Source organism: Lampris incognitus, chromosome 10 (assembly GCF_029633865.1).
Source record: "Lampris incognitus isolate fLamInc1 chromosome 10, fLamInc1.hap2, whole genome shotgun sequence".
NCBI lineage: Eukaryota > Metazoa > Chordata > Actinopteri > Lampriformes > Lampridae > Lampris > Lampris incognitus.
Window position 1 is genome coordinate 57403951 of NC_079220.1, and position 11899 is coordinate 57415849.

Below are 11899 nucleotides of genomic sequence, written 5' to 3' on the forward strand. Positions count from 1 at the left end.
ATAGAAACAAAAAGGAATATGTTGTCTCGTGTGTCACGGAATGGATGCATAGCATTGATGTGTGCTGCTGTTCAGCCCTTGGCCTCTTGCTGTCTCTGTAACTTGTAGTGTCGAATAAACTCTTTACTGATCCTCCTTCTCAGCCTCTCTTCTTTTGCCTCAGCTCCACCCACGCTTGTTCTTTCAAGATTGGGCGGCAGGGGGCGTCCTGGGTGGCGCGGCGGTCTATTCCGTTGCCTACCAACACGGGGATCACCGGTTCGAATCCCCCTGTTACCTCCGGCCTGGTCGGGCGTCCCTACAGACACAATTGGCCGTGTCTGCGGGTGGAAAGCCGGATGCGGGTATGTTTCCTGGTCGCTGCACTAGCGCCCCCTCTGGTCGGTCGAGGCACCTGTTCGGGGGGGGGAACTGGGGAGGATAGCGTGATCCTCCCACGTGCTATATCCCCCTGGAGAAACCACGTGTATGGGAGGAGGCATGTGGTAGTCTGCAGCCCTCCCCGGGTCAGCAGAGGGGGTGGAGCAGAGACCAGGACGGCTCGGAAGAGTGGGGCAGTTGGTCGAATACACTGGGGAGGAAAAAGGGGGGGAGGGCACAAAAGAAGAAGAAGAAGATTGGACGGCAACTGCTCAGGAGGCAGAGCAGGTGGTCTGGTGAACGGAGGGTTGCTGGTTCAATCCTCGGCACCTCCTGGGAAGAATTGTGGCGGTGTCCCTGAGGAAGACGCCTGACCCCCACTGCTCCCGACCAGCTGCTTGTGACCTTGCCTGTGTAGGGTACGCGACTACTCTGAGTATAGTCGTATGTGATTGGGTTAGTATCCGGCAAGCCTCCTCCGTTGTGGCCAATCAGAGTGAGGTTCTCTAACACGCCGGGGGGGGGAGAAGAAGAGAGGCGGTGCGCGGGTCGCTGAACAAATAGAAGAGAGAGACACGTACTGCACGTGTTGCCGTCTCCCAGAATCCTTTGGGGCGAATCCGTGTTTCCCGGGGTGCGTCGGAGAAGGCGCCCTGCCTGGAGGCTGCGAGTGACCGCCAGCTAGCATGAATCCCCCCCGACTAGCCGTGGAGTGTTTGACCCGGTCCTGGACTGAGGACTGGGACGTCGGTGCCGTGAGTTTGAGAGCAACGTCTGCCATTGTTGTAGTGCGCATGAGGGACGAAGAGGATTGTGGACACGTTACTAGTAGACATTAGTGTTTAGTGATGGACTCTCTCCAGCGCTAGTTTAGCACCGCACTGGATTAGCCTACAGTGCTAACGTTAGCCTATGTGTCGGTGGAGCTAGCTAGCTCCCGGGTCGCAGTGGCTCGTTAGCTCTCAGTGTGTCCGGATGAGGTGTGGGGTGCTGAGAAGAGGACTCGGAGGACAGTCGTGTTGTCTGGTTGTGTGGCGGGAGATTTGCTGCCTGAGTGAACGTTATTTCAACAGCGGTGTGAACATTGGACGCGTTGCATCGCTGGTGGCGCCATCTAACGTCCACAGGGAGTCACGTAGACTACAGGCACGTCACGTGGTTTGCCCTGCCCTACAGGCGTCTATCCAGCGGCTCGTCTCGTGTGCCCAGGACCCATCAGACTGGTATTTGGGTCAGTTCCGTTATCACTCATTACTAGCCTGTGTTAACAAACCACCTGAACTGTTTGTGTTTGAACATTCATTGGCTTTGATGCTCAACATTTAGAGTGAGTTTCTCATCTGAGGTTGTGTTGATATTGTGTGTACCAAGAGACACTGTGTATACAATGAAAGTCAAACTCTTGTTTTGTTTTGTGCATTTTATTTTGTGCCATCGTCATCCTATAGTGTTACATCCAATTCATGCTAAACTGTTGCTGCCTATTGGTTCATCTTCCCTGTGTTTGGAGTTTAGGGCTTATTACAATACTTACCTGAGGGTTTAGCAGTATTCTGGGGTTGTGTACTTACCTTGGAGTAGGGGCGTCTCAGCTGTCCTGCTGGTTCTGGGGAGGGAGGGTTATGCTGAGTTGGACCCACAGCACAGCATCTACACGTCAGGGGCTGCCGTGTGAGATACCTTAGCCTGAAGCCCACCCCACCATATCTTATAGGGTGTAACGCACTAACCACTCTGGACTGAGACTAACTGCATTGGGAATGGGGACCCAGATCCCTTCATTAGCCTAATCTGTCAAAGTAAATAAGTACTGTTACTACCCCTACAAGGCGTGGCTTATTATGCCCATGGCTGACACCTTCACTAGTGTACGAGTGTGCGTTGCTGAATGTGAGGCCTTAATTAACTGAAAAGGCCTTTGAGTGGCGTTGCAGTTAGAGCGGTGCAATATAAAATGCAGTCCAAGATAGTGGAGGCTACTAATAACAAAACCATGACAAAGTAAATGCTATAAGATAGTGTGCTGCCTCCACTTATCTGGAGTGTTCTCGTTTCCCACCGCAAGCATCCGAATGCCCGCTTTAGCCCAGGAGGGCTCTAGAACGTAATCCTAGCTCCTGCCATCTGTAAGCAGAAGGGCCACCTTCTGAATGCCCCTGGCTTTGGGCCTGGCCCCGTTCCTCTCGGTGAAGATGTTTTCAGCCGTGTAGCCAATAGCCCCCCTGTCATTGTATTTCCCCCCGGGTAGCAAATGTTGTGAGCGGCTCGCTTCACGCCCTCCGCGGCTCCCTAGGTTGAACTCAGTAGTGGGGCGGTCACTATAGCAGACCACGGCCACCCGTGTCTTTTCGGGTCCCACGTCAAGACTCCACCAGGTTGGCCATCAGCATGCTGCCTCCACTTATCCGGAGTGTTTTTGTTTCAGCTCCAGATGTGCCGAGGAAAGACTCTAGTCCCCCCAACAGTAAAAGGCCATCTCACACAAACCTAATCAACATTCAACAGCTGTTGTGGTGTTTTCCCCCTCACACTGATCGCCTTGGACTAACTCAGATCCTGAAACAAAGGAATTCGTCTGCTCACAGTAAATGATTAGCTGATTGCCTGTGTGTGTCTGTGGGGTGGGAATTAAAACTGGGAAATGCTTCTAAAAGAATTGATCTGACTTCTGGAAATGACTTTTATTGTCATATTAGAAAGGTAGTATTCAATGTGGTGGAAGAGCATTCATGTATTTGCAGCACCATTAACAGCCAATGGAATAAACAAAGAAAGACCCCCCCTCCCACCCAGCCCCCCCAACTACAAAGACAAAGACAGTATAAGAATATGATCATCTGAAACAACATTACAAACATTACAAAACAGAGTGGTCAAGGTATCGATGAAACATTTCAGAATTGCCACAGTTACAAAAAAAAACAAAAAAAGTCAGATTTATATGCAGATCCACATTAAGGGAAAGTATCAAGACATGATTTTCGAATCAGTAAAGGCTTTTACAAGGAGCCACGAGAGCGAGTCGGAAGTCCTCGTCGTCATCACCACAAGATGGCGTTACTGGATCTAAACTTTCTTGGCCGACGGGATCTAACTTGTGCAGAACACTCAACAACCGGTCTTCCTAGTGGTACAATGTGTGGCAAATACTCACAGAACCCATGGAAATGGTAGTGTTCCTGAACTATACAGAGCACTCACACACACACACACTGCGTTACTGTCCATCCCTCATGAAACCAGAAGAAGAACCAGTATGGTTTTTACTGAGCTTCCCCCTCTAACCATCACTGTTCACCCCAACCTGCATTACCTGCTGTGGTGGCCATGTGCACAGGAGAGTCCCGTCTCTGTGGCTCAGATCATCGTGCTTCAGTCTAGACAGCACAAGATCACAAGGGCAACACTGACGATCCCCAGGCGGACCTACACTTCCTCTGAAATGCACTGAAAGTCAATTCATTCTCATCCACAGAACGGTCGCCGGTGCTATTTACAGAAACAGGAAAAAGCAAATGGTTGTGGTTCTGCGCTTACCGGAGCATTGCAGGAAAATGAAGACTGCATTTGGATACTGAGCAAAAGGAAAAAAAACAAAAACAAAAAAAAACGAGAATCCACATTTGAACACGTACAAAGCAAAATGAGTTCAAAGTGAAAATCTGACATTTTAAGATCAAGCTGGTCCCTCGTAAAAACAACAACAACTCAAGTGCCAAACATCGTGCTGCACAAACTTCCACCCATGCAAGCGCTTGAAGTCACATGAGAAGCCTGTCCTCTCCATCTGACTCGCTGTACAAGAGAAGCGCTTACCAGCCTCCAGGGGGCACAAACTGACTCCACGGGCATCAAACTCATTAACAACGGCTGATCAGAGCCTCTCTTCAGCACCCCCTCTAGCACAGCCTGCATCAAACCACCCACTGCAATGGGTGAAAGAGAACCACCACAGAATAAAATTACCACAGCATGACGGCGAGCATGGAATGTCAAGTGATACAAAATGCTGTTATCAAATACTTCAAATATTCACCAACGTGCAGGGTTTTTTTTTCCTCTTTTCTGTTTTTTTTTTTCTTTTTAAACTGCGAGTCAAAATTTGCTCTTTGTTAAGAATGTTGCCATTTGGTTCCAATTGAACAAAAGTTCTACAAAACAACTTTGTAGGTAGCTTCTGACTGAGGTTTGTATTTAGTTGGAGAGGACAGCACAAAAAAACAAACAACAACAAAAACCTAACTGTCCTCCGTCCACATTAGAAAACGGTAAACAATGTGTGTTCATCTTTCGTAAACTTTTCGGCGTTTGCCGCAGCCTCTTCGGGCAGTTGAAGGGAGTCTTATGTGCAGAGGTGCCTTAGCTAAGAAAGCACTGTGCCGTGGAAAGGGGGGGGGGGGCAGGGGGCTGACGAGGGTTGGGTACACTTGGTGCAGCACCGCTTTTTGCTGAGCAACCAGCTCTCCTGGCTGGTCCCCATTGGTCAGGAGCCGAGGAGGGTCTCCGCACTGGGGTTCCTGTACAGGTATTTCCAGATGGCATAGTAGTGCACAGCAGCGGCCAGCGCGACAAACACATGCCAGATGGCGTGGGCAAAGGGTATGATGCCATCCGACTTGAAGAAGAAGACACCCAGGCAGTAGATGAGTCCCCCATAGGCCAGCTCATGAAGCCCCTCAGTGTTGCTCTGAAAAACACAAAGAGGGGAGAAAACAGAATGAGTGCTACACTAGAAACAATGACAAGACTCTCAGCATTTGTATATTTGATGCCCGACTTTCTGCAGCCTCTCTGTCATCCACGTGATCAATACTTTCCTGAAAAACCTGTCGTATACAATCTGATACATGGGTATCTGCCCCCTGGTGGATTATCCATTCCCTGAAGGCAGTAGAGGTCCTTTGAATACGAAATAAAAAAAATGGTCCTCGCTCACTGAGCTGCAGATTTTTTGCACGGAAATCTGTTCATTTTGAAAAAGTTACGGTTAGAATAACATTTATATCCATCCATCCATCCATCATCTTAACCGCTTATCCTGCTCTCAGGGTCGCAGGGATGCTGGAGCCTATCCCAGCAGTCACTGGCCAGCAGGCAGGGAAACACCCTGGACAGGCCACCAGGCCATCACAGGGCCAACACACACATGCGCGCGCGCACACACACACACACACACACACACAAACACACATTCATTCCTACGGACAATTTTAGCACAGCCGAGTCACCGGACCTACATGTCTTTGGACTGTGGGGGGAAACCGGAGCCCCCTGGAGGAAACCCACGCAGACACGGGGAGAACATGCAAACTCCACACAGAGGACGACCCGAGATGACCCCCAAGGTCGGACTACCCCGGGGCTCGAACCCAGGACCTTCTTGCTGTGAGGCGACCGTGCTAACCACTGCGCCACCATGCCGCCCAACATTTATATTGTTAGTAATAATTCAATATGCATATTTACTGGGTGGAAGAAACTTATATTTTGTAGCTTATTTTATTGTAAAATTGTGCTGACAATCAGTTATCAAATGTGATACTGCACGGTAATTCATCTGTAAATCACTCAAACATGTTATTGCATATTATGATGCAATATGTATTATGCCTACCATAATGCCACATACACGTTTTTAATTATTTAATAAAACGGATTAAAGATTGAAATGTCCTATATATTTATTTATGCAACCTGCTACATCATGAAAATTATTGCAATGGCTCACTCGCCAGTAACTTTCTTTTTTCTTGTTGATTTTCCCTCTAAAAACCACTTGGCTATAAAAAGACGGTAAAAATGGGTCCCGTTTGGAAAAAAACGAACCAAACCAACTGAAATGTTCCAAATGCAATGAAAAATGTTATGTCTTTACTTCTAAAAATACAAAACATGTTTTGTGATCAATTAATTGCATAAATGCCTGACGTTAATAACCATACATGCAAATTACTTTTTTTATTTATTTTTTTTACATTTTTTCAAAAAGTCCAATACATCAGTGTCAAAAAATGTTGAATTTTCTGGCTATTATTTGATGGTTCAAGCTTTACAGGGTTAAAGAGGTACTGGTCACATTAAACCACAAGGGGGCGCCACAGCCTGACAAACGATTGACCAGGATGCTGCAGTAAACAGTCGTGACATGGAGTAAGAATTCAAAACCTAAGAAGGGTCTTTTAGACTTTTGTTTTTAACAAATAAAACAAGTGCTCGTTTGTGTAAATTCAGGGTTTGTATGACATTTCAAATGGAAATGATGTTATACATAAAGTGGGCATAAGTTGTACCACTTCTAAAACAGTAACTGAACAATGTGAAATAAAGGAATACTAGGCTATGGCGTCTGACATATCACAGAGTGAAAATACAACAGCGGGACCAGCCAACAACTCAACACCGCAGCGGTAAAACACGTTTATGTAAATGTATTACCATTGACGTCACAACTGATGCAGGGAAAAAACCCATCGTCAAGTAGAAGGCCAGCTCGACAAGTTTATACCTGGACAAACACACGAAAACAAAACATTACATTACACAGAATTACACACAAAATCAACTCTTTTCAGGCCTGCAATACTTTCCCAAAGTCAACATCGATGCAAAGCGTGTTTCGAGTATTTACGATGTGGATGTGAGCTACGTCGTCAGTTTCACAGCGCCACATTTTCAACTTCATTGTTGAAAGTCACTGCGCAAGTATATTTATCTTGAGATTAGGACAACAGTGCTTCTGGTGCTGCACCACCTTAGGTGACGATGACACTTCAGTTACACACCGGCCGGCCGGGTGCTGTAGGACTGACCCACAGCAGAGTGAACCAGCCGGTCCCTTTATTTATTTGGATGTTTGGATAATGCCATGGCACAAGTTATTTGTTAGCTAAGAGATTATTATTATTTTTTGTAAAGCAAGGTTTTACAAGAATGTCTTTTCTTTTGTATGTCTGGTGTGAAACTGGAAGCAAATACAGGGCATTACTGAACAATCTCATGCCAAGACACACTGCTCACCAAACATTAAGGTTTACGCCACCAAGCAACACAACAAAGTTACAGAGAACAAACAAAAAAAAACTCACTAAAACTGCACGCGAACAAGGAGGGACCCAAGGGAGAGAGTGACAGAAACAAGGTAAGATGTGTATTTAGCCAAGGAAAGTCAGCTGAGCATGCACACTCTTCTTCAACATCACCCTGCTATACTCGCACATGGGAGCCAACCAGTACACCACAGTCATCAACTGGTGGCCACTGAATTGCTCTAATAGTGGTAAGCACTGAAGAACAAACTGTTCTTTCACTCTCTCAAATACTTTTTCCAAAAACAGTCCAGAGATCTGACATCAAAAACATAACCAGTATAACTGGTTCTCCAGTACCACATTTCTCACAACAGCAAGATCTGTCTACTATTGCCAATTAACAATCACGACTGAAGGAAATCCACCCATCCATTATACAAACCGCTCCTGTTGTGGGGATGCCAGAGCCTATCCCAGCAGTCATTGGGCAGCAGGGGGGGGAGACACCCTGGACAGGCCGCCAGGCCATCACAGGGCCCCTGCCCCCACCCCCCCACACACACCTACCTAGGGACAATTTAGTACGGCTGATTCACCTGACCTACACGTCTCTGGACTGTGGGAGGAAACCGGAGCACCCGGAGGAAATCCACACAGACACGGAGAGAACATGCAAACTCCACACAGAGGACGACCCGGGACGACCCCCAAGGTTGGACTACCCCGGGGCTCGAACCCAGGACCTTCTTGCTGTGAGGCAACTGCGCTAATCACTGCGCCATCGTGCCGCCTGACTGATGGAAATACCTACCTTAATTCCCTGATCAGAATACTTTTTATGCACACATTCTTCAAGTCAGGATTCTGCTACTATCATTTAGCAGCATATGCAACAACATGCATATGCTGAAGAGCAGCAGTGAAAGAACCTGAAGGTAATGTGAATGTAAATCTTACTTTTCATGGTAGTTGAAAACGTATATGGTCCCAGCAGCAGCCATTAGCCACACAAACCAGCGCATGTGTGCGGCCAGAGGGCCAAGTTCACGTAGATTCAACCTGATTAGAAAGAAATAGATATTTACTCAATTTGTTCTCAATCTGTTTGATAGCATTTTGTCTTAGCTTGTCCATTTTCTAGGATATTACTTCTCAACTCCGGTCCTCTTGCACACAGTACTGCTGGTTTTGTATGCTACCAGGTCGATAATTACATTCACCTGTAGTGCCAACTCTCTGATTAGACAGGTGGACTATCTGGCAGAATAGAAAAGCAGCAGAAACCGGTGAGCCCTGAGCACCAGATTTGAGAATCACCGGTTTAGGACTCACCAAGGTGTGTAGGAGGCAGCAATGAAGAAGTAGATGACGACTCTGTCACACATATGGAAGCATTGCTCGACAGACCTACAAAAAGTCAACAAGTATGTACAAAGTCAACAGGTGGTGTACTGATAGCAGGTACTTTCTTACATCATGTTTTCTCAATTTGCCTACTACACAAAGATGCAACAGTATTTGAATAAACTTCCACTCTGTTCTCCTCCAAACTTCCAGTCAGAGTCAGTGATTGTAATGAACTAAAAATAGAGAACACTGCCAGGAAATGCCCCAGTGTTGTTATGTGGAGCCCTTCTGGAGGCGTCTTAAGCCAAATTCAATGACAAATAGGAGGGAAGCACTTCCTTGATAACAACTATGATTTACTGGCTCTCAACCACCCATTCTTCCCATCTAAAATTGTTTGCTTTCTTTTTTTTTTCAAACATGTATAGGTGCTGACTCTACACAACACAAGGTTTTGTCGAATCAGATCCTGCGATTTGATAAATTCCTTCAAACGGGCTCTCTACCACTTCATTTCAATTGCATTTCTCACCTCATGTGGCTCTTTTTCCAGGTGATGATATGAAACACAGTGGAGACCGAGAAGAGGCCACACAGGCCCATGCCATACACCCAGGCTGTGATCCGCTCCCAGCGGTCATCAGACAAACGGTACAGCAGTGCCATACCCACAAAGGCTGGCACAATGAGCAGCTGCATGGAGACAGTCACGGTAAGGGAAAAAATGACACTGTCACTTAAGTTCACCAGTGGACAAATGGATTTTTTGAGATGGATATAAATGTGTTTTAATTGTCAAATCAGAACTGAAGCAAATGAGATGATTACTCTGGGAATCAACCAATGCGAGTGCACAAAGTAAAGCTCTAACTAACCGCATGAGTGTAGCAGTTTGCAGCATGCTCATAGCAGGTGGGCTGGTAGCGACAGTTAGCAGAGGCACGCCTGTTCATAAACCTGAAACACAAACACACAACACGTAAAGCAGCTGGATGTGCAAATACACACATGCCAGGTCAAGCCCGAAGAGGCAAAATAAAGTAGCATGGAAAAATATGAATTTTGAAACAACTTAAAAATGGCATAACTTGGTTTAATAAATTCTTTATCGTCCTGCTTGAGGACATTTGTTGCAATAGTCTGTACATAAAAAAAAATACAAGTATGCCTCCATAGCTATTCATGGGTACACAGGTACTACTCATGGTACATACACATGTATAACATTCAATGAGAATCAATCAATCAAGTTGCATCTATAAATTCATTTTGTACTGACTGATACATTGGTTTGTCACAGACTGGGATCTGTAAAGGATATATGAAATAATTCTACTGTGTAAGACACTGTTTTGTGGATCGGTTGATAGAACATCCTAAATCAAAACGATGATTTGCCTGTTCATGAAGGGATACGTCCCCTGTTTTTACTTTGTCACCCTATCAGGCCACCCAAACACATCTGGACAACAGCTGTACCTTCCAGTGGGAGGTAATATTACACCCATAACCACGAGCAACTGCAAGTACACATCAGCGAGGTAAAGGCCAAAGCTTGACACAAACAAAAATTGAGCAAATGAATGTTGAAAGGATTTAGACCCTGGCTTAAACTGGTCACTGCAACAGACCCGAGTCCATTAGAGGAAGTAGTATTGACAAGACACGATGTAGTTCTGCAGACCAGCAGCACGTCACTCCGAGCGCCGGCTGGCACGACAACGTCCTAAATCAGGGAGACGGTTCCTGTTGACATGGTTTTCATTTTGCCAACACATCAACCCATCGGAACCGGTTCGGACAAGAGACCGACTTGGAGGTAGCAGTGAACCCATACGAACGATACCTTAGTGCCGCTCTCGCAGAAGACAACTACAGATGTGACCTGGAGAGGAATGGCAGCCTTGCTAGCCCGTTATTCTGACAGACAGACAGCTAGTTAGCTAGCTAGTTAGTTAGCTAGCTAGTTAGTTAGTTTTCCACCCACCTCTGGAGGCTGTTCACCCTCTTCATTTCAGCGCCCTGCCCGCCCGTCAGTCAGCACAGCGAGGGAGCCTCCAGGCACCGCCAAGCGAGGCTCGTCCGCGGTGGTGTGTAGGGAATGGGGACCGATGCCAGCAACTATCCTGATAAAGCAACGGGAAGCCTAGCCGTTAGCTAGCTAGCTAGCTAGCTAGCCGCTACCACCAAGCTAACTACAGCGGCAACTTTCGCTTCACATCTAAACGTTACACAGGCCGCTGGCCGGCCATCCCAAAACGGGCGCAAAGGCACAGTTTTAGTCTTTTTCTTAACGCCATTCTGTCACCAAATACCGACAAACATCAACTTCTCCGGTTTAAAATGTCCATGTGTGAGCGACGGAGGTACCCAGCCCCGCCGAGACGACCCCGGCACTTAGACGCCCCCCATGACCCACGCGCTTCATTGAAAGAGAAAATATAGATTTCATGCGCATTCGTCACCGTGGGAAGACGTCGAGTGACTGCTGCTTCAGCCAATGATATGGCTAGACGAGTGGGGCGTTACGCTGACGGACCAATCAGCGACCACTTGGGCGTGGTACCGAGCAGCGTGAACATGACGCTCCTATTAAATGGCCGGGCACAATGTGATGGTGAAAGAGATCCTCCAGGGCAGGGCAGGGCTGGGCTGGGCTGGGCTGGGCTGCCTTACCCAGAAGGGGCCGGTGTGGGTGACGGTGTTTGTTCCAACCGAGCAGTTACACACCCGTGTCTCCTCATCAAGTTCCTCAGCAAGGACTCTGCTGGCTGATCAGGGGGATCAGGTGTGGAACTGCTTGGCTGGAACAAAAACCTGCACCCACACCGGACCTTTCTGGATCAGACTGCCCACCCCTGCTCCAGAGCCGTTTCAATACAAAACGACTCATTGAATGCATGTAGAGGTGTCATTTACTTCAGTTTGCCACGTTTTTTTAAGAACAGTGGCTCTTTTATTGCATACATGGCGTAACCCCCCCCCCCCAAGTTGTCCTCTGCCTTCTACGACTTACATGGAATGCTTTTGTAATTGTTCCCAATCTTGTGTGATATAACTGAATCAATAGAAGTGAACAAATATACAGCCATTCTATTCAGTAAACGGGGCCATACTCTGTACTTGCACTTGGCTATCTCAGGTTTTGCTGACCTTTTTAAGCT

General features: G+C 47.0%; 1 protein-coding gene across 1 annotated transcript; it reads right to left on the minus strand.

The window, feature by feature from the left end:
* Positions 1 to 3160: 3160 nt before the first annotated feature.
* mmd (monocyte to macrophage differentiation-associated) lies at positions 3161 to 11343 on the minus strand. Its single transcript, XM_056287813.1, has 7 exons — positions 10723 to 11343; positions 9611 to 9692; positions 9268 to 9428; positions 8721 to 8795; positions 8346 to 8447; positions 6796 to 6865; positions 3161 to 5047 (listed from the first exon to the last, which is right to left on the minus strand). The coding sequence occupies exons 1-7, from the start codon at positions 10746 to 10748 to the stop codon at positions 4844 to 4846; spliced, it is 720 nt and encodes a 239-aa protein (XP_056143788.1). The 5' UTR covers positions 10749 to 11343; the 3' UTR covers positions 3161 to 4843.
* Positions 11344 to 11899: the final 556 nt, after the last annotated feature.